General features: G+C 42.5%; 4 protein-coding genes across 8 annotated transcripts; 3 read left to right on the plus strand and 1 right to left on the minus strand.

Annotated features, from left to right (window-relative positions):
• Positions 1-467: 467 nt before the first annotated feature.
• On the plus strand, positions 468-12,299 carry pcif1 (PDX1 C-terminal inhibiting factor 1). 4 transcript variants are annotated; one of them, XM_020703303.2, is made up of 16 exons: positions 468-685; positions 2,597-2,753; positions 2,839-2,963; positions 3,633-3,758; positions 3,844-4,049; positions 4,121-4,275; positions 4,766-4,913; positions 7,501-7,584; positions 7,670-7,769; positions 7,866-8,025; positions 8,101-8,270; positions 8,431-8,517; positions 8,593-8,777; positions 9,928-10,021; positions 10,097-10,272; positions 10,349-12,299. In XM_020703303.2, the coding sequence occupies exons 2-16, from the start codon at positions 2,627-2,629 to the stop codon at positions 10,674-10,676; spliced, it is 2,271 nt and encodes a 756-aa protein (XP_020558962.1). In that variant the 5' UTR covers positions 468-685; positions 2,597-2,626; the 3' UTR covers positions 10,677-12,299. The 4 variants fall into 4 exon arrangements, with proteins under 4 accessions (XP_020558962.1, XP_004069034.1, XP_011473468.1 ...); XM_004068986.4 differs by having other exon boundaries at positions 468-680; XM_011475166.3 differs by lacking the exon at positions 468-685 and adding an exon at positions 1,127-1,347.
• Positions 12,300-13,005: 706 nt separating this feature from the next.
• On the plus strand, positions 13,006-19,048 carry dnttip1 (deoxynucleotidyltransferase terminal interacting protein 1). 2 transcript variants are annotated; one of them, XM_004068889.4, is made up of 13 exons: positions 13,006-13,548; positions 13,833-13,903; positions 14,574-14,670; positions 14,751-14,849; positions 14,935-14,994; positions 15,067-15,126; positions 15,199-15,251; positions 15,330-15,372; positions 16,559-16,617; positions 17,455-17,515; positions 17,587-17,658; positions 18,033-18,088; positions 18,855-19,048. In XM_004068889.4, exons 1-13 carry the CDS (start codon positions 13,474-13,476, stop codon positions 18,961-18,963), a joined length of 915 nt encoding a protein of 304 aa, XP_004068937.1. In that variant the 5' UTR covers positions 13,006-13,473; the 3' UTR covers positions 18,964-19,048. The 2 variants fall into 2 exon arrangements, with proteins under 2 accessions (XP_004068937.1, XP_011473469.1); XM_011475167.3 differs by having other exon boundaries at positions 14,935-14,982.
• Positions 19,049-19,270: 222 nt separating this feature from the next.
• On the minus strand, positions 19,271-20,506 carry polr2j (RNA polymerase II subunit J). The gene is made up of 3 exons (XM_004068890.3): positions 20,252-20,506; positions 19,832-19,940; positions 19,271-19,448 (listed from the first exon to the last, which is right to left on the minus strand). The coding sequence occupies exons 1-3, from the start codon at positions 20,464-20,466 to the stop codon at positions 19,347-19,349; spliced, it is 426 nt and encodes a 141-aa protein (XP_004068938.1). The 5' UTR covers positions 20,467-20,506; the 3' UTR covers positions 19,271-19,346.
• A 2,231-nt stretch (positions 20,507-22,737) lies between these two features.
• On the plus strand, positions 22,738-26,481 carry ube2c (ubiquitin conjugating enzyme E2 C). Its single transcript, XM_004068891.2, has 7 exons — positions 22,738-22,844; positions 23,339-23,466; positions 23,800-23,827; positions 24,658-24,744; positions 25,320-25,524; positions 25,603-25,662; positions 26,350-26,481. The coding sequence occupies exons 2-7, from the start codon at positions 23,360-23,362 to the stop codon at positions 26,385-26,387; spliced, it is 525 nt and encodes a 174-aa protein (XP_004068939.1). The 5' UTR covers positions 22,738-22,844; positions 23,339-23,359; the 3' UTR covers positions 26,388-26,481.
• Positions 26,482-27,614: the final 1,133 nt, after the last annotated feature.

Below are 27,614 nucleotides of genomic sequence, written 5' to 3' on the forward strand. Positions count from 1 at the left end.
GAATTTGTAATCATTTTTTTTCAATAATTTTTTTTTTAATCTGTTAAAGAATAGACTGAAACAATGTTTTTTGGTAAATATTTGTAACTTATAAATTTGACCATTTGACCCCTCCAGCTGTAGACAAGCTACTGCAGCTGACATTTACACTTCAGATAAACCAATCAGAATCAGACCCTGTGTTTGGAGCACGTTTTTTCCCCTGACAACCGATCCACGCAGGGTGATGTCCCTCAGGGGTGCAGTTACAACTTGACAGAATAAAGAGAGTTAATTGGTATCCCTCAGGGCCACTTCATGTCTGTTCCTTAAGAGATACATTGGTTTTGTCTAGCATGCAGATGGTAGGCTAGGTATTTATGTTGGCCTAACCTAAAAAGTTGAATTTAACACTTTATTAAATGCTTATACTTAATCATACTTAATACCTACTTAGTTTTATTTATTCTTTGATTAAGAATCGTGATAAGTTCTGATTTTCTTTTTCACAGCATTTCACTTTTTTTCACCAACATGGCGGAAGGAATCGTACACGTCGACACCGGAGGCGTGCCGAATGTTGCGCCTGCGCAGTTGTCCATTCTGGGCCCCTGTAAAGATGTCTGAGCAGACGGGGAGGGAGCGGCGCGGAGGACCCGAAACAAGCGCGAAGGACCTACGACTGTTCTCCGCTTAATCCGGTAAGGTAGGAGTTAGAGAGGCTGCCGAACGACTGCGACGTCGTCACCAAAACCCCCCTCAGAACTGCTGCTAGAGGATGAAACGAGTTGGAGATGTGCTGCGCCACGGAGTTTGAAGCAGGCAGCCGCACTCTTCGCAGGGAAATCGCAGAGCTGTGTTAGGGGTGTGCCCGCCATCTTGTTAGGAAATCGGCGCCTAAAGAGCAGTTTCGTTTCAGGCCGCTTAAAATATCCACCCGTTGTTTGGCTGTATGGGAACGCTTCCACTTTGAGTTTTTAGGAGTATCTGATGTGTTCAGCTCCTGTGCGAGCCTGCACTTGCGGCAGTGGCGTCCCCGTGTTGAAAGCGGGCTTCGCGGAGCAGCCGCAGCCTTTTGTTGTCCTCACCACTTTGCACCTCCTCCCCCCTCCTCCCTGTTTGGAAACATGCTACAGCGCATGCGTGTAACCATGGCGCTCGTTTCTGCGTTTAGAAAGAAACACGGTTTAATGAGTCTTTAACACTCACGAAAGGCTTGTTAAATGCAGTATTCTGCTTTTGGTCGATTACTCTGATATGTGATCATTTATTTATATGTTTTTCAGTGATTGCAAAGCTTGGTTACGCAGTACCGTCACGGTCATGACTAGTAGCACAGTGAGTGAGCCGAACCGTCCAGTTTTTAAGGTCAGAACCCCAGACCGAACACTCGGCCCCCTGTTTTTTTTTTTAGTAGAACTCTAGTTACATGGCTGCTTGAATACTACTCGCAGCCCCTGCCCTCCAGCTCCGCGACATTACGGATCCAAAGTCTCCAATTGCGGGTCGGTTCCGTTGCACACGGTTTTGACACCGCCCTGGGATAATACCTCCAGCTGCAGCCGGACCGCACAATAAATCGGGTGACAGACTTTGACCCATAAGCGATCCGATCCGTCTGATGGTAAACTGGTGGAGTTTTTGGCGCGCAAACGCGGTCGGCTGGTGCGATCATTTCATCTCAGGTCTGGTTCTGTTTACGATCAGAGCAGAGGAGTGATCATAACTGGAACTGTGGTCCCCCCACCGGTATGTTCAGTTCCCGCGTATCAGTATGTGTCGCAAAACTTGGCAATAAAATGGAAAAAGCGGAGCGTGGAACCAGCTCGCTGACATTCCGCACAGAACGGAGCCCTGACAGGTTCCTGCAGCCCCCTTAAATGTCTGACTTTGAGCTGGTTCTGGTTGCAAAAACCCATCTACTCTTGGCTGGACTAGCTGGTATCAAAGCTCTGCAGCAGTGTTGACAGCTGTCCCTCTTTGCATGGCTGCCGTGGTTAAATAAAGGTTTAAAGGAATTCCTCAGAGCAACAGTGACTGGGCATCATCTGTTTGTTGCTAAGCAAAGCAGGAAGGCTGCTGGACATAAAAGACTGCTTTTATTGTTTTATTTTTTCTTCTTCATCACATGGTGACATTGCCACATGTTTGTTTATTTTTGATAAACTTTGTGATTAAATGGATGCACTCACTAAATAAACCAGGTTAATAAGCATGAATGGTAAATGGCGAATAGTTGTATGTCACTTTACTACCGTCCTTGGAGGCCTAAGGCGCATTATAGTCTCAGTCCCATTCAACCCTGCACACACACTGATGGCAGCTCAGTTATTGCAATGTATGCCGTCTTTTGGGGAAACCCATATCGCACAGACTGATATCCCAATAATGATACATTTGCAATATTGTAATGCTCTTCTGTAAAATGCAGCAGAACCTGCAGAGTTAGGCATAAATACTTTGTTTTGGTTGTTCTTTTTCAGCCACATTCAAAGACCAGTGACACTAAGATTAGCCTCCCATGAAAGACTGAACTTTTCTACTTGTTGCTTCTGACCAGTAACAGAGTGGATTGACCAGTAACAGAGTGGATTTCGTGTGTTTTCTGTTGTCACAGGTTCATGTCATTCTAAGGACGATCGGGGAAATGTCCAGTGAAAGTCAGGGATTTGTGAAGGGGGAGGCAGCTGCAGCGTTGCCTTCCTCTGCTTCTGCCTCCACACAGGGACCGCCTCTTTCTCCATCCACCACGTCAAGAGCACCCGAGCTTCCAGGTGGACTCGGGACTCCTCTTCTTGCCTTCTTCGGGTGCCGAGTTCCTCGTCTAACCTGCCTCTCTGTGACCTGTCTGTCCGACAGATGAGCTGGTGCAGGCTGGTTGGGCCAAGTGCTGGTCCCGAAGGGAGAACCGGCCGTACTACTTCAACAGATTCACCAACCAGAGCCTGTGGGAGGTGCCCGTACTGGGTCAACATGATGTTATCGTGAGTCTTTCTTATTTACCTACAAAAAGTTCTCCAAGTAACTTCAGCCTGTGAAAGCAGTACCTCTTCACTTTCAGTCTGCTGCTTCAACACAGTCATTTTCTAAGGGGGCCTTTTGCTGTTGGTTGATTTTTAGGCTGTCAAACACTGACCTGTTTGTCTTTAAGCATATTTAACATAACTGCTGCAAGGATGAATTTTGTGTTTACACAAAATTTTAAAAATGAATAAAAAAACTAATGTAAGTCTTGGACATGGGCAGAGAAAAAATGTATTTAAAAGAAGTGGAAGTGCAGCAAGTGATAAAAGAAGATCTCATAATTTCGGTGTAACTAAGCTTGGAAGGAAAGCTTGCAAAAAGCAACTCTGTAGGGTGGCTGTGACTTGGGCTCAGAGCAGTTGTCGCCCAGCTGTAGGGGTGGTAATTCAAACTCCAGCCCACATCCTCACATGCATTCAGATTAGTTGCTTTTTGTGCATTAAATTACATTTATGTTAAGTGTTAAATCATTCAGAAAAACCACAGGTGGAAAAAATGCTTTAAAAGTACAGTCTGTTTTATAGGCTGCTTAAAAATGTTGGTCCAAATAGTAACAAGAATGAAAAGAAGACGTTTGTTTATGGCTTAAAATGCTAAACACAAACTTTATTCATTTTGTTTATGTACAGTCAGATCCTTTGGGTTTGAATGCAGCCCCGGCAGAAAGTGGGGAAAGTAACCTTGGCAATGGTCAGAGGAAGAGGAGGAGTTCTGGCGAGCAGGGGGCGGGTCCTAACACTTTAAAACGTGCCAAGGTAAAAAAACAAAACAAGAAAAAGAACTCACTGTGATGAAGCCAAGAAAACAATCTACACATTGACCTGTGCGTGACACTTCTAGGTGGAGCCCACCACACCTATCTCTCCCAGCACCCCTGGAGGAAAACCCTGGAGTTCTGCCCCTGAAGACAAACCGGCACAGACAAATACCCCTTCGACTCCTGCTACAGCTCCTGCTCCAGCTACAGCTACAGCTACAGCTCCTGCTACAGCTCCTGCTACAGCTACAGCTACAGCTCCAACTCCAGCCCCATACAGACCCTCTGTGTGAGTCCCGAAACCATACCACCCCCATCCTCTCGTTTGACCTCCAGATTAGTAATGAGCTTTTGTTTTAGAATCTACTGGGATCTGGATGTACAGACAAACGCTGTGATCAGAGAGCGACCTTCTGCGATGGACCTGCCGCCCCACCCAGAGATCGAGCTGCAGAGAGCACAACTGGTCACCAAACTGAGGCAGCATTACCACGAGCTGTGCCACCAGAGGGAAGGTAACTCTCTGGTTCCTCTGAGAAATGCAATGTTCAGGACTGACCGCGCTCACTAAACAATATTTGAGTGTTCTGACACAGACATAGGGGCTTGATTTCTTACCACCCTTGGCTATACTGAAAAACGCTGTCTAACATCTGTGACCAGGGCCACACGCTCTGTCACAGCTAGTCTCACAGCACCTTACTATTCTCAAGTTGAGGGGCTCAGGGGTGGCACCAGATTGAATACAGCTACCAAATTAGCCATAGTTTGGGGCTAAACAAATTCTGGGACGGTCCAACCGGTGTGCTGCGAGTACTTCCCAAAAAACGGTGGAGGTACGACCCATGCTGCCTCTGGGCAGCTGGTTGAGAATTGTTGCGAGTACGTGGACTGTATATGCATTCTTGTGTCAAGAAAAAAATGGTCACTAAAACAGGCGCAGTCCAGAGTGGCTGAACTGAAGTGAAGTGGTGGTCGTGGTCGTAAGTGTCTTTTCACCCACAGGCATTGACCCGCCGCGGGAATCATTCAACCGTTGGCTGCTGGAGAGGAAAGTCATTGATAAAGGCCAGGACCCGCTGCTGCCGAGTGACTGTGAGCCAATCATCTCTCCGTCCATGTTCAGGGAGGTGATGAACGACATCCCCATCAGGTATGACACCTGCTGTCCTCCAGCTCTTGTTTCGTCTGCAAACCAGTGGCTGACTGAGTGTTGGAAGAGTTCTTGATGAATGAATAGTGCTGGTTTATGTAACAAGAGGTCAATGTTCAATGAAAATCTATATAAACGTGCGAGGTTCCGTGTTTGAAACGATCGTGTTCACGTGTCGGTACTCAAGCTTTTATGTCTGTTTTTTGGGTTCTACATACAAAATGTGTGGCACTTGGACGCGTGTTGAAAGTAGTTGAACTTTAACCAATCAGGGACTTTTGCGGACTTCTACAGGCTTGGTAGGACGTTGAGGTAGCGTCTTTCAAAACATGGAAGGGACAACCGGTTGAAAAGTGATCATGAAGAAGAAATTAATAATTGCAGTTTGTGTCTGGCCATAAGTGTAAGATAGGGTTGGGCGATGTCCCTTAAATTGGCCGTTGACGATGTTTGCTGTCAACCATCGGGATGGACGATGACATCGTCGGGGGGGGGTATTTTTACATTTTTCGTTCTTATATAACTGCTATTCGTTTTTTTGCTTTTTTCATTTTATTTCCCAACTGATGACTAATCCGCGATGATCCAGTATAAACGGAGGGAAGTGACTTTAACAAAAAAAGTAACAAACAAAATAGAAAAGAAGTAGTCCGCTCCCGCACTTCCGGGGGAGTGCGGACTTACAGCTTTGTGTTTGATGGGAGGGGGGGGGGGGTACATGAGCGGAATGATTTAAGACTGCGATCCGTCCCGCAGCTCTAGGGGTACAAGCAACCGAACTCAGAACCGGGTCTAAAAGTGTGTGTCTGTGCACAGCTCGGATCGTCAGCACACACAGTGGTTTGAGCTTCAAAGCAGAAATGTCGCTCAGTCCTTAGAAAACATTCAAACAATCACGCGGATTTGTGTTTCCAGTCGTGTCCCGACTAAATAAAGGCTGATGTTATTCTTACATGTTTACGTGCAGCCAGCAAGCAGCACCACCCAAAGCTAATGTTGTTAGCCCGTGTTAGCATACTGCTAATCCTGGTTTCGTTCAGAAAAAGCACTGACCACACGGATTAAAATTCAAATGATGAGCGAACAGGTGTTTCATAATAACCGTAACATTATTAAAAGCAGGTTTAGAAGATCATCTCGTATTTTACCGAGCTGACATGTCAATGTATATAGCCGCTCGGCGCTGTTTAACATTGTTTTGTATTGAATTGTTACATACAATAAAGTTTGGGAAAAAAAAGCCGCTCGGCGGAGTTTATATCCTTCCGTTTTTCAAACCCTACTGCGCATGTGCGAATGATTTATTCCGACGGAAAGTGTGACCTTAGTGAACGTTTTTATATTCTGTAAACATTTTTCTGGGCCCATGTATACGGTTGGATTCTAATCCGACCATTGATCCCATCAAGATATTTTGTACATGTAACCGCGGCTTATGGTGTCGACGCGCAACGTGGCGGGGGGGTGGCATCACGATGGTGGTCTCTCCATCGGGATGTCAGTCACCCATCACGATGGACGATGATATCGTCCATCGGCACAACCCTAGTGTAAGACACCAAGTCTTTCATATATTGGAATAGAGCTGTGAAAGAAAAAGTCGGATTTGCACTGCTTCAATATTTTGCACCAAGCCACTTCCAACTGTGAGTTTATACACTAGTATCAGGTAGAGACAGACATATTTGAACACCATGTGCAACAAAAAACCCACGTTCAGCAGGTTCTTGAACGCACCACACATGCCCGATGTGTGTAGCTTCAGTCTGTGAAAGAGTTGCTGCTGCTGAATTTTAACAACTTACTTGAACTCCTCATGCTGAGTTTAAGTCTCATCTTTTTAGGAAAAAAAAATCCTTTTAGGATCAGCACAGAGGGTAACGCGCAGAGAGACGAAGATTCTAAATAATAATAAGCTACTGAATAAGATCTGAATAACATGTTCACGTGTGTTGCAGCAGCAGGACTGTTCCTTTGTGTCTTAAAAATAAGGCAGAATAAAATACTGTTGAAGTTTTTGTTTGTCTCAGAATATTGAAGAAAAGTTAATCTGGAGTCAAATATCTTAAAACGTATTTATATCACCCAGAGACTAGTCGTTTTTGTGTGTGTGTAATTGTGCAGTTTTTGCTCAACAATTCAAATTTTTAAATTCTTTTTTGAGTTTAATTAATTGTTTTAGATTGTTTTATAATTTTGTCTTTTTAGGTTAGGCATTGGTGCTTTGGTCACATGAAGTCATTTTGATGAGCTTATAATAAAAAGTTCCCACATCCATTACAGATAAAGTTAAGGGTCTGTCCTGGCTCATTTAGAAACTTCAACGTTTTACTATTCTAATGTTTTTGTCTGGCCTTAAACACATTACACATTTGTGACCCAGAAGTTTTAGGATTTCAAAAGATCCTTTTATAAGTTGGAAAGTGTATGCCTCACAATCAAAGGATAGTTCGTGTGCATCCAACAATGTTTAAGTGCAAATTGTGAATCCGTAAAGTGCATGGGATTTCTCCTGTAGATGACACCGGAATCCTTTTGGTTTCTTCTGACCACCTGGTGATTGTGCGTGTGTGCATGTGTGCCTCAGGCTGTCTCGCATCAAGTACAAAGAGGAGGCCCGGAAGCTGTTGTTTAAATACGCAGAAGCTGCCAAGAGGATGATTGACTCTAGGTAAGGCCGAGCTGGCCAATCAACAAGCTTTATGAGTGCAGTGGGGACGGGGGGGTGGAGCTGACCGTGGTTGTTATCCGTTCAGGAACGCGAGTCCTGAGAGCAGAAAGGTGGTCAAGTGGAACGCTGAAGACACCATGAACTGGCTCCGCAGAGATCACTCTGCGAGCAAAGAGGACTACATGGTAAATTACATTTATTTAGAAATCCCCAACCAAAGGAAGTCTTCTTAAAAGGTTGCATGGAAAACATAACTTGCCTGTCTTGTTGTGTTTCTGCAGGACCGTTTGGAACACCTGAGGCAGCAGTGTGGTCCTCATGTTACTGCAGTTGCAAAAGACTCTGTTGAGGGCATTTGCTCCAAGATCTACCAGCTGTCTGCAGAGTACAGCCGGCGTCTGAGGGAGACCCACATGGGTCTGCTGCAGGACCCGGCCACAGGTACACCTAAGCTCACTGCTCTGAGCATCATCCATTTCGGCGTGGTGCTCACCTGTTTCTCCCACCGTCATGCAGAGGTGCCTGAATCCCCACAGCCATCGCGGCTGGTCTACTGTTATCCGGTGCGGCTTGCCATACCAACACCCTCCCTCCCCCGCGTGGAGCTGCACTTTGAGAATGATGTCGCGTGTTTACGTTTCAAAGGCGAGATGGTCAAAGTAAACCGAGGACACTTTAGCAAACTGGTAGGTACTGACTGCAGTTCAGTGAGGATGGAATGACTTTATTTTGAAATGTGCAGCTCTCAAAGAGGACAAACACACTTTAAAGGCTCACTCATCACAGTGTCAATAAAAGCATCATCTGACCTGATAGAGCTGTACCCCGTCTCACCTGTGTCCCCAGGAGCTATTGTACAGATACAGCTGCATAGACGACCCTCGCTTTGAAAAATTCTTGTCCAGAGTGTGGTGCCTCCTAAAAAGATACCAGGTCAGCTCAGCCTCCGACAGCCAGTCAGCCCTCATTTGTCTCCACTGTAAATCCTCATGTGTCCTGTCTTTCCAGGTGATGTTTGGCAACAGCAACAATGAGGGGACTGGTCTGCAGGGGGCACTGCCGGTGTCTGTATTTGAGGCGTTAAACCGGCAGTTTGGTGTTTCTTTCGAGTGTTTTGCTTCACCTTTGAATTGTTACTTCAAACAGTACTGCTCTGCCTTTCCGGACATCGATGGCTTCTTTGGATCCAGAGGGTGAGGCTGCATCATTACCCCAACCACACACCGGCCCCACAGAGCTGCTGGTGTTCAGTGTTCTGTCAGTTATTGCGGGGGCTGCGTTCTAAAAAAATAGCCTGCAATAAGTGAACTCAGCGAAGTAGGATTACATGTTTTAAGGCTGGAAAACCCCTCACTACACACTTTATTTACATTTATAAGAAATGAACATTTTCACACTTAATCTCTTGTTTATAGAGCCAGTCTGATCAAATTTGTGTTTTTAAAATGTTCTTGTGGCGTTTTTTATGATATTGGAGGACAATTGTAAATTAATTTGAGCATAAAATTGGATTGATTTATTCAAATCTTTGTGATTTGGGGCCGAATGAAAAGCGAGAAAGCTTATTTGTGATGTAGAAAATACGCTGGGCGAGCCACAAAGCCCCCTGCTCCGCTTCCACTCTGATGCATCCACTTGTAGACGTCTAGATCTATTTACATCTCTGTTTTTCTCGTCTGATCTGGCATCTGCCTAAAAACTGAACAGCTGGATAGCTCCAATTGTGCTCACCTTTTTTGTAGCACCTGTAATGTTGGTTTGGGGGTGTGAGGGGCTGTAAGCTAGCGTGGAGAGCTCAGTTAAGGGTGACAGTATGGGGGGGCTCCATACCAACAGTCCTGCCTACAACTCAGGCAAATTTCTAAAGAACTCTTACAGATGTCCTAGATAACAAATTTTGCAAAAAATGACATAATTATAATTAAAAGACCTCTGGGAATGTTTTTAAAATGGATTAAAAGATGATCGGAGTGGGTCTTTAAACACTCTTAAACTTCAGACCTTCCTCTGCCAGATGGGTTCAGTATTATAACATGAAAACAAAGATCATGTTGGGGTTCATGTAGTTATCATTTGCTGACGATTGAAGATTTATGTAAAAGCGGCGACCTGAGCTAATTCTGTACAGGAGACGCAGCATGGAGGAGATTGATTGACAAGATCTACAGCCAATCAGGACACAGAACTCAGTGCGCTGTCAAAAAAAACTCAAGCATGAAAGTTTACACAAATCTGCGAGACCGCAAAAGATGAACTGCCAGATAACGAAGGAACACTTTGCTCTCATCAGATTGTCTCTCTTGAGCTGGACAAGTATAATGATGGAGTACATGTTGTGTCCAGGCCGTTCCTGTCTTTCAGGCCAGTGAGTGGTTCATTTGAAGCAAACCCCCCCTTCTGTGAGGAGCTCATGGACAGAATGGTGACGCACTTTGAGGTCAGTACTGCCTGAGTGTTCACCTGTGCGGAGTTGTGCTGGTCTGTGCATTCACCCGGTTTGCGTCTGTGCTAGGATCTGTTGGAACAGTCCTCGGAACCGCTGTCCTTCATCATTTTTATCCCGGAGTGGCGTGACCCGGTGACTCCTGCTCTAACTCGCATGGAGGAAAGCCGGTTCCTGCGACATCAGCTAAGCGTCTCAGCCTACGAGCACGAGTATCGATCTGGAAGTCAGCACGTCTGCAAGAGGTAGCTGCACTTCTGCTGTTCTGATTCCACGTCCCACCTGATCTAATAGGTTTTTGCTTTTATTTTTTGTCCTTAGAGAAGACATGTACTACCGGGCTGTCCATGGAACTGCGGTACTCTTTCTACAGAACGACGCTGGATTTGCCAAATGGGCGCCCACACCAGAACGCTTGGCGGAGCTGACAGCAGCATATCGGCCTTCTCTGTCCCGCACTTCCTCCCTGTCCTCCCCTGGCCCCGCCCACATTTCCCCAGGAGACAGAGATTCCACCCTCAAGGCCTGTGATAGGACACAGAGCAGTGTGATGTCCCCCAGTGACCATGACAACAACAACAACAACAATGGCAGCACCAGCAGCAGTCCTCAGGACAAGCTGGCTGTGACAGAGGGGCAGAGCTTGTAGTGATTTTCATCCCTTGCGCTCTCATTGACCCTCACCAGCAACTGTAGCACACAAAGGCCGACACAGAATGCTGCTGTTCCCCCGCCAGCAAGGGTGAAGGCTTCATCTGACCTGTTCACCACTTCCCCCTCCCTCCGTCTGCTGGCCATTCTGATTGGCCGAAGCTCTCACGTGCTGTTTGAGATTCGGCCGCTCAGAATTCCAGCAAAAAAAGACTTCCCTGATGTCTGAGGACTCTCACTGGTTGGCAGCTATCGTTTCTACAGGACTTGTCTGTCTTTGACAGAATCTCGCAGAGCTCCCGCCCTCTTTGGTGAAGGAGGACTTGACTGTGCACCTGTTGAGCGCTGGCAGCTGGACTGATGGGGTCAAACAGAGGGGGCGGGGCCACAGTGAGATTATTGTCCGTCTTTTTCTAAACGTTCTTTTTTGTCACTTTCACCTCAGTTTTTCTTTTGCTTTGTAAATTAAATTAACATTGTAGATTTGTTTAAAAGAAAATTATTATATGAATTCAGATTTACAGCTGGGCCAGTCCAGAAGGACTTTAGTACAGACAGGTCTGGTCTGGTCCAGTCCAGGTTCAGACACTAAGACACTTTTAATCTCTCATGGGAGAACACAAATGAGCTGTGCCCCCCCCCCCACACACACACTTCTGGCCTGACCCAGCAGCTGCCCGCTGCTCTGTGACAGGTGTCAGGTGGCGTCTCTGCACCCATTTGTAGATAATGTACAGTTGGACCGCATGAGGTCTGTTGATGCTCTTTTCAGCTGAATTTTTTGTTGTTGTTTTGGATTAATTTAACCTTTTTAAAAGAGATGTGTTTGTGTATTCACGGCCCAATAGTTTGTTTTAACCCAAACCAAAGTGTTGTTTATAGGATATAAATGTGTATGTACAGGACAGGTGTTTATCTGTGTGAGCTGGGACTCTCCTCGCCTCACCATCTCTTCTTTTAGTTGTGCATGAAAAAATTTGGACCGCACACAATCGCAGAGCAGCATTTAAGGAAAAAGTTCAGAGTTGGAACAGAACCTGAAAAACCTGAAGCGGTTTTTTTTCTGCCACAGCTGAAGGTGTGTTCTCCCGAGAGTTGATGTCGTCTTTATTTCTGACTCTCAGATCGTCAAATGCTCTCTTACCTCCTCAACAGGTTGGTCCTGTTTCTTAGCAGAAGAGCGGTTTCCTCTTCCACAATAGGAGGGTGACGGGAGGCATTTCTGGTTTGTGTTCAGGGAGCCGCAGGACTCGGTTACCAGTCCAGCAGAGGGGTTGTTCAGTATAAGTCTGTTCAGACTCAATTTTTGTTGTCCTTAATACTGCCTGCAGACAAACTGCAACTCCTCTCCAAGTAAAAAGTATCCAGCCCAGTACAACAGCGTGTAGCTTGTCTTCATTGTCCCTCAGGTTTGAGCAGCTTTGTTATTGTTATGACATTTCAGATCTCATTGATTTGGAACAGGTTAGTTGCATCAGGTTTCTCAAAAGGTTTAACTAAAAACATGCAAAACTGGACTATAAAATGAGCAAATACAGCAGAACCATGCAAAGGTGTAATCCTAAAAGCGAAAAGTATGTTGTTGCATCAAAAATGGTTACAAAAATAAAGTTAGAGAATCTTAAGACCAGTTTGGTTAGTTTTGCAGTAAATGAACAACTGTACAGGTAATCAACAATACCTGCTTTATAAGCAAGTTACAAAATGCACTCTTCTGTGCTTTTTGTCTTAAAAAAACACTTTTTATTTATTTTTTTTGCTTTTAATCTTTTGTGACTAGAAGGAATTGTAGGAAGGAGATGAAGGAAACTCTAGACCTATTTTCCTTTTCTATTTGCTAAATTTGAACACCCTTTTTTCTGTTATTTATTGGTCAATTATTACCAGAAAGGGTCTTTTCTTTTCTTTTCAAAATGAGGTATTCGAACATAAATTTCTCTGATAAATGAGGTTGGACTTTACTTTTCAAAGCTAGTCCTGAGGGTTCACAAATGTTTCTGCTCCTGAAGTCTTCTCTGTGACATCTACATCATCACTCAAGGGAGGATGAAGCTTTGTCTCCTCTTACTGCTGCTTCTGCTACTATAACTTGACTGTGGTCTTGACCTTTGTCTTAAAGGTATGTGACACTTGTTTCCAATAAAAGAGGTTCCAGAGACTCATCATAGCACAGAACCAGACTGTGAGTGAATATGTGGTGCTCCTGCAGGTGCCCCAGGTCTGCACCAGGTCTGCTTTTTCACATTAGTGAGTCCTGAATGGCAACTTTTTTTCCAGCAGTTTCCCCAGCATCTCTGTGTCGGCATATACTGGTATGGTCCATGAAGTAGGAGACAAGTACAAACGTTTTGTTGAAAATATAAACTATGTTCAACAGATCTGTGTTACAACAGATGGATGTAAAAGAGAGGTAATACTTAAGAGGTTCTTACTTTTGACACCTAATTTGAAACAACTGATACTTTAAATGTGGGGCTTTTATCTTGATAAGGTGGTGACCGGATACGGTTTGTGTCTGTTTGTGAAGGACTTGTATGCGAAGTACATGATCCGAAAAACCACAGTGTATTTTTTTTATTGTTTTCTTTAAATTATATGACAAAACACTTTAAAATGTCGAGATATTAGCACTGTTTCCTCTCTTGTTCTTTTTTTTCGGTCTTACGGAAATTGTACCGGAAGCGTGACGTCAAGCTAGTCACTTAGCCACCGTTGTTTTTACCACCTGTTAGCCAAAATTGTAGTTGTTTCTGTTCGTTCGGGCTCCTTGGACCCTGGACAGCACAGTTTCCGTCATGGGAGCCCAGCGCAGTGAGGGAGGCCGCGACTGGCAGGAGCAAGAGGAGGCGGAGAATCCGGAAAAGATCACGGTTAGACGAGAGTCAGCTCCCGGCCTCCGCCGAAGGCCGACTCCGCTAAGATTAGCGAGTCCTGTCGCTGTTAACTTAAACTGTACATTATAATTATGAAAGCAACTATTATATTATATTACATCATTATAGTATTTATATCATTATAGTATTTATATCATGATTTTACTTACATCCGGAGGGGTCTGATGTTAGTGAAACTGGAAAATGTATTGAAACATAAAATGCAGAAACTAAGAGACTAAAGCGATGTTGTCGTCACTCAGTCATACTGATGTTCACAGAGGCCTTGGAACCTGATGATCAAGCACAGACACATCCACAAACGAGGTCGCCGCTCACTCTCGGCTGTCAGGTTAGTGCTGCTTTACTTCTACTGTTTCTACTCTTTCTCCTTCATGTTTAGTTGCAGTCCAGCCTCCCAACAAAGCAGCTCAATTCATGTTGTTTCCTTCGTATTAAAGTGCCATGTACAACTGAAATGGGCTCCAAATGAATCGTTTGTCTGTTTACTGCTAAACGTTGTACATCATGGAGTTCAATTAGGTTCAGATCATTCCAACAAGGCCACTCCAGTCATCTGTTGATCTGTTTTTAAAGTGTTTCCCGGGGCTTTTAGTTATGATTATGCCGCTTTTAGCCCAAATCCCCAAACTTTTGATGTTTTTTAGGACAGTTTCTGGGATAGAGTGGCAGTAATTCATTACAAATGTGCCTCTGTCTTGTGAGCTGGACCACTGCCGCAGAGTGAACGTTCCCCCACTTCCCATCATCCTTTTGTTTACATGCTGTCTCTCTAGCTTAGTGCCCCTCACACCCCCAATATCATCAGTGCAACAAAAATGGCGAGCAATATTGCAATATACAAACTATATTTGAAGAGTAAAATTATTTTAGTTTTATTGATCTGTAAGTAAATGGATTTGCATCAAATGCATGTTGAGTAGATTTCTCCTCTTTTTATTCTGGTCTGCCGTTTCTGATTATTTCTCACATTTTAATGAGGATGTTCCCATCTTGTACAGTTACACAGATCCTCATGTGTCCATGGACCTGTTGAGGGCAGTGCTTCAGCCCAGCTTCAACAATGACATCATGGCGGTGTTCATGAAGTATCAGAAGGTCAGAGTTTGCACTGGAGGGGTGGGCTGCTACCTTCGGGTGTGGACGAGAGTGAGCAGTTGTTGGTGTGCATCTTGCAGTTCTACGAGAAGGCAGCGGAGAACGTGAAGGAGAATGTAGGCATGGAGGTGCAGACGGATCATCTCATCAGGGAGGCCTACAGGAACGCTCTGGAACATGTGAGAGCAGTTGGTGTTCAGCTCTGACCGTGTCTACTCTCCTGTGGGGAAACTCTCTGACAACTTTATTCTGATGTTCTCCCAGGCCAAACAGCTCTTTCCAGAGAATGAGGTGAAGACGGCGGGACCTGGGGTAAGCATGAAGGTAAGATTTGTGGAACCGGCCAGTAAGACCCTGGCTGTGGTTTTAATCTGAACTCTGTACTTTTCCCTGCAGAGACTACCTAAAGCTTCTGATGAAGAAGGCTCACAGAGAGGAAGCTCCTTTCCTAGGAAGGTACGATGGCAGCATCTGTTGTACGTCAGGTGCTGCATTGACCCAGTCATTAATGGTTCTGTGTCCCCTCAGAGGAAAAGTCGCCCCACTGTCGCGTTTTCAGACCGACCCACAACCTACATTCCGTAAGTACCTGAAGATGAAAACAGCAGCATCTCTGCAGGTGACCTGACCTTTCATCATGTGTTTAATATTGTCTTTAGAGTGAAGCCCAAGATTGAAGCCATTAGGAGGGAGGGGCCTAAGGTGAGTCTGTCTTCACACACTACAGAAACTAAAATAGATGAGTTACTTTATTTGTCATTGTTACATGTACAGTGACATTTAAAAGTGCTCTTAGGGTAGTTTATTATTCTTAAAAAAATATTTAAAAAGTAAATAATTTGCAACTTAATAAATAAAAGTGCACATTTGGTCATTGATTTCCAAATAATAAATAAATAGTGCATCATATTGTCATTAAAAAACAAGAAATTACAACTAATACAGTTAAAACCACAAAAAAAGGATTAGTCATTAAAAATAAGAAGTTATAATTAGAAAGCAGTGTTAAAACAGGTGTAATAATATTAAATATACTTTTTAAAAAAGTCTGAAGACCAGAATGTTTTAAAAACATCAATAATTGCAGAGTTTCTGCAGCTGCAGTTACAATTTTAACACATTTTAGCAAAGTTTAAGTTAAAAACTGTCCTTCAGACGACTTGTCCTTTTTTTTAACTAAAACTGTAACTTCTGTTTTAAGGTATCTGCTCAAACATGGAGTCACCGGGGTGTGAAGCGCCTTTCATCATTTTCTGTCCTCTTATGAGGCAACAACCAAGATTTTTCTCCAAAAACTGGAGAAATTATTTTTCTTCCTTATAAAATAAGTAATTTGTATTCAAACATATACTGTATATCATCAGTGGGGATGTAATGACTCACTTTCCCCACGTTTCGGTTCAATTCTGTAAAATACGTTTTGGTTTTAAACTGATAATTCGGACTTCTATAGTCATCATTCTAACCGAACAAACATCGCCTCAATTCTTTGTGCCGACACGGCTGATGGAGTCTCTCACAGTGAACAATTGAGTTGAACGGTGTAGTGGCTTCCCGCTGGTTCTGATGTCAGGCAGTTAAAAAAGGGCATAAAGTAATGAATCTTGGAGATATCCTCTACTTAAGTTGAAAAGGATCCCTAAAAATATAGCAACTTTTTAGACAACCTGCTACAACTTCAGATTGTCTGTGCAGCAACAACCACAAAAATTGCTCCCAAAATCCAGATTTTGTCTTCATTTTCTTTCCCTCAGTGCACATGTCATTACAGTAATTAGTTATGATGATGCACTCTGTCTGCCTGAAAACATTGGTTGATGTTCTTCCATACCTGATACCTGATGGATGAATGCAAATAAACTTATAGTACCCTTTGTTTGTGTTCCAGTGGGATCCATCCAGACTCTCAGAGACCACCACCTTTGTTCTAGGCTCCAGAGCCAACAAGTGAGTTGGTGCATAAATGACACCACAGTATATTGATACATTGATGTTGTGTGACCATAAAGGCCTGACTTTCTTCATGTGGCTGCAGCTCTTTAAGCTGCATTGATGGGAAGGAGTTTCTTAAACTCCTTCCCATCAATGCATTTAATAAATAAATCCGCCTTCGCAAATGTCAGTCACAGACTGCAAGTATTCCAGCCTAGAAAGATGAGTTTGATCTGCAATGTTCCGCATAAGATGGAATTAAAAAATAAAATAAAATCCGGGAAATCATCTTGTATGAATTTTAAAGAATGGTGTCCTTTGACAGCTCTTTGGTCTTATTCATGGTGGAGAGATTATAGTCTGAATGTATACAGGTGTCTTGTATACAGATAACCAGTTCAAAAGGATGACATACAAGTAATGAGTGGAGGATAGAAGAGCTTCTTAAGAAGAAACAGCAGGTCTGTAAAGGAACAGAATTCCTGCTTGTTTTTAGGAGCTAAATATTTATTTTCTGCGTCATTACACACTTAAATTCTACAAGAATCTACAATATGATTTCTTGGATTTTTAAATAATTATCAGTAATTATTATTTTACTAAGGTGTTAAAGTGCAGGCAAAAGCAGCAGGGGGGTACGAGTGTCTGTTGACACCCAGAGGTGGTTCCATTGTGGATAGTGAACTGGACCGTTAAGGTGGAGGTTTGTTTCATGGGGCGGAGCATCTCACCACCAGCAGCCATGACCTGGTTGGTGTTGGAGGTTAAGCTGCTCTGGTGATGGTTCATGAGTCGGGCCGCCATGTGACAGTGACGTGTCTTCCTGAAGTAACACTGCTGATGTCACTGCAGAGCTCTCGGGATGGGCGGGACCAGAGGACGGATTTACATCAAACATGCGGACCTGTTTAAGGTAACGAGCTGTCCTTTGTCTTTGACCAGAACAGACAGGAAGTGATGTAACTGTTATTCTCTGTGCGTTAGTATGCTGCAGACTCCAAGGACAAGCAGTGGCTGGCAGAAAGACACCACATGAGAGCCACAGGGGGCAAGATGGTGAGAAACCCAGCACCACACAGATGTATGACTGCAGCGCCACCTGCTGCCACAGATTATTAAAACACCAGAGATACTAAAGGGTGTCTGTGCAGACAGCAAGTTATGCTTTTAAATACGTTTTCTTGTAGAGAAGGGATTAAAACATTTCACTGTGTCAATGTTCATTATCAATGGCTGCTTATGCCATAAGGGAGATGGGTTGAGTAGCCTTTCTGCTAACCAGTTGAGGTTTAAATCCCAGATTATTTATATCCCACATTTTTCTGTACTGCAATTGTCGTTTTGAGAAGGCTACACTCTGACCATTCATGACAGGAATCCTGAACAACTGCAGCGAGTTGACTGATGGGATGATGTTTGTGTGCACTTAGGCCTACCTGTTGGTTGAAGAGGACATCCAAGAGCTGTCTTGCAGTGATGAGTACAGGTGAGTGTGACATCACAGCACCTGAACTTTAGGTTTGTAGGGATTCTGCCTGACAGCTTGGACCATAATGAAGAAAATTACACTGTAGAGAAAAGAAACTCCCTTGCTTTACTTCCTCTTTTGTAGTAGGAACCGCTGCGTTATCATTCTTCAGGTTGAGGTCATCTTATCCCACAAGTCTTTGCAGTTTAAGTTTGATTGTTTATAATTACAGGTTGAGCAGCTAAGACTGTAAACTGAGATGTTTGGGGGAAAAAATGAGTGGAAGGATAGAGCAAAAAGAGTTTCTTTGTAATCTCCATTCATCATGTTTAGAATAGTTTCTTTTCAGTATACATTTTCTCACAATATTAGAGTGAAAATATTTTAAACCCGAGAGCAGATATGAAAGCATGCAACACAATTTATGAAGCCTTTTTCTAAAACCACGATGTAAAATGCATGAAAACTGAAGAATGCTCTTCTTTAGCAAGCTCACATCATTGGATAGTAAAGATATTTTAAAATCTCAAATGTTTAATAAAACAAAAACGCTCTGAAGGAACACCCTCAGCTTCATGGATCAGAACCTGCAGACATTTTCGGTTTTTACTGTTGCTTCAGCAGATTGTGTAGTTTGAGTGACTTCACCCTGAAACGCATTTAAGTTTTGATCACAATACTAGACCCTTTAACACTGAAATGTAGAATGGCTGTCATTGGCGGCTCTAGCTTTTCCGTTGTTGCTGTGATTGCCATGGGTACAGATGTGTGTGTGTGTGTGCAGAGAGTCTCCTGAAGTGAGAATGGACGAGCTGAAGCCGTTCACCGTTCCAATTTGGATGGTGGAGAAGATGCAGCAAGCCATGGAGGTGCAGAAAAATGTTGACCCCTGACCTCACAACGATCATGCCCCTCACCCCTCTCCCCCCCAATTCTATGCTGTTTTTATAAAATCTCAATAAAAGTGTTGCTTTGCCATCTTGTCTTTTTCATTTGACAATGTTTGAGCGGAGAGAAGCAAATCCTTGGTTTCTGAATGAAAGTGATCCTTGGAGGTTCCTGTCATCATACTGATCAGCTGGATCAGATGCAGCTTTGTGTTGCAGCTACTTTCACACAAGAATTCTGACCCCAAAAGATCAAACCGTTTCCTTGTGAGAGTCATCTCAGCTGATGCTCAATATCAAGTCTCTCACAAAACAGGGAGTGGCATCACATTTATTTAGAAAAAACAACAGAAATGAAGATAAACAGGAAATTTTGTGATGGGCTTAAATCACTCAATGCCTTCTTGTTTGTCTTTGATGGCGACCCTGAAGCGTTCCTCCAGCAGCGACAGCTCACTAATCAAGTCAGTGATGGCGTTTGTGAAGGCTTCCTGTTGAAAAGACAATTTCCTTTAATGAAATACCACCTCAGTCCCTGTCAGCAATGACAAACAAGCACACATGAAAAATGACAAACTTCAAAAACATTTGACTCTGAAAACAATTCTATAGGTAGGAATTTATAACCTCAATATTCCTGTCATTTTTGAAAAGGTGTTTGCTGCAGTTCTAAGAATATTTTTTTGGAATGACAACTCCAATTTTGTCAAATGTTTAAATCACTAAAAGCTCTCATAATCTAATACAGCCTGTAAAAATAAATCAACAAAAAAATTGAATCATAACTGATTTGCACTGAATCGAAACAAGAAGTGTGTCAAAGAAAAAAGCTGCATAAGACCGTTTGTGTTTACACGCTGGGTCTTTGCCTTACCTGTGGACTGTAGTCAGGGGTGGTCTGCACTCGGATGACGATTTTATGTTCCAGGGGATGGGGAACCTTATAACCAGCAAACAAAACCTGAGGATCCTTCAGCAGCTGACTGACAGTGACACACAGGAGAAAAAATATGTGACAACCCTGCTGCATAGATAGATCATAGACGGACTGTGTTTTCATCATGAAAATTGAGCATGAAATTCATGCGCGTCACTCTCGTTTATACATGTAAGTCTTGGAAATTAAACACAAAGGTCACACAATAACACTCCTTATTAGCTAACCAAAACGTCAAGGAATGATAAGCGGGGCTAACAGAACCAGTCAGAAACTGGCTTCTTCTTCTATAATCTATCCATCCAGAGACTGTTAGCTCTGTGACAGTCTGTCTGTTTGTGCATGCGCGGTTCTTACGCTCGGATGATGTTTCCCAGCGTGTGGTCCTCCTTATTGAGCGTGAACAGACATGCGTTCGGCACTTTCGTGTCCTTACTGATGCTGATTTTTTTCTCTCCTTCAAATAGAAGGAATGACTCGAAAGCAGGAGGCGCGTTCATCTTTCCGCGCGACTCAGTGCGCTGGGAACACACCGGAAGTCTTGATATAGAACTTCCGCTCGGAACACACATCCAGATTCCGAGTGGAGCGCCCTCTCCTGGTAGGTATATGAAATTGGTTCTTTGTTTCTTTTACAGCAGCAGTCAAAGCCATGCCTCCATTGTCTCCTAAAAAAAGTTTGGGTTGGGAACAAGTAGCTGTTCTGAGTAAAAGGATATAATTACTAGTAAAGACAAATACGAGATCAACATGATGAAAATCAACAATGTACTTTTTATTAATTTTATTATTTATTTTCATTAACATTTATATAACTAGGTTAAAAGCCTATTGAGATCAACATCCCTTTTTGCAATGTGACCTGGTCAAGAGGTCAGCAGCACATGTCATAAAACATGATAACGATACAAAATAAAACAATAGGATTGGATTAAAATGAAAAGTTTAAAATTAAAGTAGATGTAAAACAGTCAGACATCCGGTGCAAAAACAGATGAGAATGTTAAAGTACAAGAGATGCAAGCTGCACTAGTTGTTCAACAAATTAAAAGCACAGCCACTGATGGATGGACTCCCTTCTTATGCTACACAGAAAAGAAACAAAAAAATCCAAATTAAACAAGTTTTATGTTTTAAGTTGTGTTTATGGTATGTTTATGTACTTTATGTGGTCTGAACCTTTAATCAGTGTCCATCCGCCTGTGTTGTGTGGCTTAAAGAAAGTCTCTAAACCTTTCTTTATCTGTAATTTCAGAGCCAGGATCCTGGCTGTTACTTTTGGTGTAAACTTTAACTGCAGCTTTAAAGTATGTGATGTGAAATTTTAAAAAAATTGTATTTTAGTTGAAAGCCTAAGGGAGCTGCATTGTAGAGCAGTGGCCGTACAGCAAGATGGCCCTGGTTCAAATCCTGCCTGGGGTCAATTTAGGTGGGGTTTGTTCTCTTTATAAATGCATGGGTTTTCTCCAGGCACTCTGGCTTCCTCCCACAGTCTAAAAACATGCTTTGTAGGTCAATTGATTACCAGTATTTTAAATTGTCCCTTAGGTGTGCATGCGAGTGTATGGCTCTACAACAGAATGGGGACCTGTTCAGGGTGTACCCCACCTTTGCCCAATTGTTGCTGGATTGGCTCCAGCAGCCCTGTGACCACGAAAAGGATTCAGTTAGTACAGGAGATAAATGGATAAATGGATCAAAGCCTGAGGGATATGGCTCTAAAATAGCATAATGTAGTCCATGTTAACAGGTAACTGATTGGTCGTTGGCCATATTTCTCTCTACAATACAAGGAAATGATTTGCAGATGAACAATCATATATTTTGTGCGCAGAAACAGCTGCTTCTCAGAGAAAAGCTGTCGCCTAAATGAAGCTGTTACTGAAGCATCTTTCAAATGTCATGTTCAGTTCATGTATCAGTAATGAACTTATTTTCCCAGTTTGGCACCTTCTGTTCTGGTGATCTTAATTATGTTTTGATCACTACGCTTTCTTTTTTTTACTTATGGTGAATTTCTCCTTAGATACAATTGTGCTCATCATGGACGGTTCTGCCATCAGCTGCACGTGGTGGCTACAGATGAAGATGGAGAATAGAGCTGCAGACATGCTGAGGAGGAGGAACGAGGCTTATCCTAGTCCGACTAATGGAGTTACACGAGTGAATTTATGTTTTAGTAATATTAGAAAATGTTCACATCTTTATCATATGTTCATGAGGTTTTTACTGAGTAAAAAGCAAATAATTTATTGGACGAGAGTGCTAAAGCATTCTAGTTTTAAATGTGAATCTCAAATTGGCTCACAGCAGTGTACAGATCTGAGAACAAAATTGGATTCTGTCAGCGGACATAAGTTCTGAATTAGGCCTAAGGGAAGGAAATTTAATATTTTTCATATAACAATATCTGATTTTAACTGGTTTTTGAAAGGAAATAACCGACTAATGCAAAATTCCTTCAGTCATATGACTTAGTATTAAAAGGAACTAATTAGTTTCATGGAAAATGTATAACTAAGGAAATTGGGCAACATTTCTAGTTCTTCCTGAATAAAGACACAAAATCATTGAAAATATATAAATTTGGATTGTTGCACAAGATTAGACATTTCAAATCAAAACGTGTTTTGTTTTTGTTTGTTTGTTTAAATTCCCATTTCAAAACTCATTTTCGTTTCGTTTGAAATTCTCTCTTCTCTTGACGTAAACACTAAACGTCGTACTCAGGGTGTTAATTTCCGGTATATTTCGAACCAATTACAACACGCCTCCTAAAGCATACTCACTCGTGATTGGTTGGCATTTTTCTGTTTGCTTTTGAAAGGCGGACACCGATTGGCTGATGCAATTTAAAAACTCGGGGCGGGTTAGGCTTCCATTAACAGATAGTGAGCGATATCAAAGCTGTTCGGATCTACTCAAATTGGATCTACAGTAAGCCTCGCAGGTAAACAGAACTTCTAGATGTATGTGGAATGTTTATTATTTCCGGGTAATAGTTTTCACGAGTGTAGTCGGTGTACACGGGCTGCAGGGATCGGTGTCACGGCGACAGAAACACTAGGAAAGCCACAGAAACGAGCTGTCCGCGCGGCTGAGAGGCCTCCGTGTTCGCAGCTGCGTTAAATGACCACCTCTGCGCCAACAGCCAAAGCAGAAGCGCAATCCGTTTATGCTGAAGCTTCACGTTCTTCCTCAGAGACACTATGGACCTTATGTCAGCATCTGAAGAACCTCCTCTTCAGCCTGAGCTCCTTTTGAAGAAGCTCCTATTGCCTCTTCTAAAAATAGCCATATTCATCCATAATAGTTGTTTTGGTTCGATGATCAGTCTCCATCAGAGCTCTCATGATGATGGTATCACCATCAGACCAGAAGGTTCCTCATCCTGTTTGTGTCATTGTGTGTGAAGTGGACTGACCTGTTGGTACATGTGTCCAGGAGAGCCCATCATTGGCACACATGGCCTCCCAGAACATGGACCCTGCAGCAGCTGGAGCCTCTGCAGCAGCTGCTCTGAAGGGCAACGAGAGCGAGAACAACATGACCAAAGGCTCGGTGTCCAAGCGGTGAGTGTCAACCGTCATCTGAACGTGAAAATAAACCAGACTAACAAGATCAAGAATGAGCCTGGACTTGAAAAGTTGTTTCTGTCTAAATGGAGATCCAGCAGCTGATGCAATCACAGATCAGTCAGCTTTGGTTTTCCCTGAATGATTCAGTCAAATGCTGATTAATTTAGCGGTTACTCTTTTGCATTGGCCTCTCAGTTTGGTGGTTTTAGTGCTGGTCAAGTTGAAGGTCCACAACGCCACATTTCCTGGCCCACATCAGAGCAGTCCGCTTATCGGCTGTACTATTTCTGATTTCTGAGGAGCTCTGCTTCTGTTGTGTGTTTGCAGGTTGCAGCAGGAGCTGATGACTCTCATGGTGAGTTCAACTTTTTATTTATAAATAGACTTTTATCACTGTTGATTTCAATTTTTTTTAAATCCTATTGTCTGAAATAATAAAAGGATATGCAAAGCTGTTAATTTCAGGGATAGATATTTTTTTTTACACAGATTGATGTTTTTCTTAGAATTTATGGCAAAGAAAACCCCTCTATACATTCACACATTTTGGGACTAATTTAGGAGTTTTGATTAATTATTTAAATAACAAAACAAACATATTTTGATGCATTGCACTCTGTGGCCCTCCCTTTCTGTAGCTGGGTAGCTCAATTTGGTTCGGTTCAGAATTTCATAGGGCCCGTTTTGATCTGTTTTCTGTATTTTTTTTCGGTACAAAAAAGGCAGAAAAAAATTTCTTGCAAAATGCATTTATTGGTTTTATATAACAATAATAAAACTAACCTATGTAGGTGATATGCTACATAAAATAATACAACTATTAACTGCCACTTCGTGTAACCATAAAATGCAAACAAAAATAAACAAACCGAAACGGTAAAAAAGTGGTCCAGACTGAAATTACCGAAACGGTTCAGTCCAACTACGTCTACCGTTACACCCTTACTAGTTTGGCAGTGTGTCTTATCCATAATGGAAACAAAAGTGATGATGAAGCCTTCTGAGACTATTTAAAGGGATAAAATAAATTCATAATCTAAAGCATTCACAAAGAACAATACTTGAAGTCCAACCGAGGCACTGAATCAGTTTGAATCCCTTTACGGTAACTAAAGTCCAGGAAAACGGCAGGGTGAGCGCTCATTTTTTGCAGCTTTTAGTGTAACTTTTGCTCCTTTGCTGCAGATGTCGGGGGATAAAGGCATTTCAGCGTTTCCAGAGTCGGATAACCTCTTCAAATGGGTTGGAACCATTGATGGAGCGCAGGGGACGGTACGTATGGGCGCATACGCTCGTGCCACTGGCTGTCTGTATTCCTCAACTACTAAAAAAAACTGCATAGTGTGGCTGTGGCACCATGTAGTGCCCTGGACCCGTAAAAGAAATTTGGTCTCTATACTCACTTTCTTTTTTTTTTAATGGCAAATATGAAATCACACATTTCCCGAAGTAAAAATGTAATAAATATGGACATTTTACAAAGACTATAAGACTATTAACGACAAGTTTATTTAAAACATTACTTCAAATACATGAAAAATTGTTCAAACACAATACATTGTGGTCTATATTCGCTAGTCTAGTGAGCATTGATGCACAGTGGTTTTTCTTAGACTTATGAGAAATTTTTCGAGCACCAGATTTAAGAATTGTAGAATCGCACAGCTCTACAGAATGGGGATGGCGCTATATAGTCCATCGTGTAGTGAATAGTGAAGCAATCCAGACACAACTGTTGGTGAGGAGAGAGGGGTGCTGCACAATTTGATTGTCACCACATTTGAGGTGACGTGAGGAGATGAGAGCTGCACATTATGCATGAATGTGTGATCCGGTTCTCCTGTCAGGTGTACGAGGGCCTCCGGTACCGGCTGTCCTTCGACTTTCCTGCAGGCTACCCCTACCAGGCTCCTCGTGTGAGATTTGTCACGCCTTGTTTCCACCCCAACGTGGACGATCAGGGTTTCATCTGTCTGGACATCCTGAAAGACAAGTGGTCGGCCTTGTACGATGTGCGCTCCATTCTGCTGTCCATACAGAGCCTGCTTGGAGGTAATCCATGGAGCTGTCTGTTCTCTCCAGAGTCCTGATGTTAACATCTGCTTCAGACCAATTTGTTTGTCTTCATAGAACCAAACAACGAAAGTCCTCTGAACACGACAGCGGCAGAAATGTGGGACAACCAAGATGGTAAGGAACCCACTTGGATCAATCCTAACAAAAGTGAACAATAATAGGTTTTGCTTGTTTTAAAGCTGTTCTTTCATTCTTCAAACCGTGAGAAAATCTTAATTCTGATTGGGTGGTTTTACAATGAACATAATCAACAAAAGCAAAAACATGTGGGGTGAATTCAGTCTTTAACCCAATCACATCATATGTTGCTAATTTGCTACATTAAATCCAGGAGACGACTTAATCTAGCATAAACTTCAGCGGATAAAACATTGAATTTTTTTTTTTATTCTTTCAATTATTGCGGGGTCACATTCTGAAAATAACCAGCACTAGGTGAAATCCGTGAAGTAGAATTATGGATGTTTTAAGGCCTTATTATACACTTTTCTTAGACAGACATTAACATTTTCACACTTTCTCTCTTGTTTAAACTCTCAAAGTTCAACCTTCATAGAAATATAAGTCCAGTATTGCAGAACAAAAATCTGCTCGTGATCAATAAATGTGGCAAGCTGAACACATTTTGTACAGGAGACACGGCATGTATTATATTGATTGACAACGTTTTTTTAATTATTTTCTTTTTTTATTGATGTGCGTGCAGGAAGATGTTTACTATTTGGTGACGTGGATGGCAGAGTTGCTGTTCTTGCAATATATGGTACCCGTTGTAATTCTTATGTATTTATTCTCTTTCAGCTTTTAAAACTCACCTTCATGCCACCTTTCAGAAGTAAAGCACCTCCAAGATTTCATCTGTCTTGTCTGTTTGTATAATATTTTTATGTTTGTATCTTTGTCATTTCAATAAAGTTCTTTAAATCACCTTTATGGCTGTTATAGTTTCTGGTTGTTTACGGGTGCTAGCCAGGTTAAAGACAGATGTTCAGAGCTGACTCTCAAACTGCTTTAACAGTGGGATCATAAACAGATGTTTTGTAAAGAGATGACTGTCAGTTTGACCACTGTTCACGTATAGTTTAGACTTTCCTAAATTGAAGGAAAAGTGGGCATGAAATGCCAAATATTGCAGTTCCTCTAAAGGCCACTAGAGGCAGGTTTCAGTTTTTTTAGACTCCTGTAGAAGTCCAAATAGGAATTAAAGTTTATTTTCTAAATCTTTTATTGGCCTTTTCTTTACAAAAATTACATCTTGTGGGAGAAGTTTGTTTTTAGTTGACCACTTGCGTTTGGTAGACTTAAAATTAAGGTACAAGTTATTTTTTTTTAACCCAAACCACTTGGTGTTGAGTTGGGCCTTTCCCACTTCAGGTTTCACTGTTACCGTTTTAACCCTTGTGCTATCCTATGGGGTCAAGATGACCACTGACGTGTTCTCCCTACCACGACAAAGGTGGAGAGGATTTCATGTAATCCATGGACACCAGTGAAGATCACAAATCATTGAAGAAAAAAGGTTCAGCGCACTGTCTAGTGGGTTCTAGATGACCCCACTCCCAATGTTAACCCTTGTGCTATCCTGGGCACTTTAACATTGGGAGTGGGGTCATCTAGACCCACTAGACAGTGCGCTGAACCTTTTTTCTTCAATGATTTGTGATCTTCACTGGTGTCCATGGATTACATGAAATCTTTCCACGTTTTTCCACCTTTGTCATGGTAGGAAGAACACGTCAATGCAAGGGTGGGGTCATCTAAGACAGCACAAGGGTTAAAATCCAGAGGATGACAGATTTTATCTATTAGGACTGCATGCACATTAAATTGAAAATGTATTGTCCATGCCCATTTTTTGTACAGTATCGCAATATCAGCTTGTGCAATTGTCTAAATTATAATACCAGAAATGTAGAGATGCTGTTCTTGTGAAAAGCAGACGGGCTTGATATATCTGCTTATAAAATTACAGTACTTAAAGTCCCATTAGCTGTCACCCTTCAAGGTGTGGGAATTTGTTCTCCATTTTTGATCCATCCCCTGAGGGAGCAGTGAGCTGCAGACAC

This window comes from Oryzias latipes, chromosome 5 (assembly GCF_002234675.1).
Source record: "Oryzias latipes chromosome 5, ASM223467v1".
Classification (NCBI taxonomy): domain Eukaryota; kingdom Metazoa; phylum Chordata; class Actinopteri; order Beloniformes; family Adrianichthyidae; genus Oryzias; species Oryzias latipes.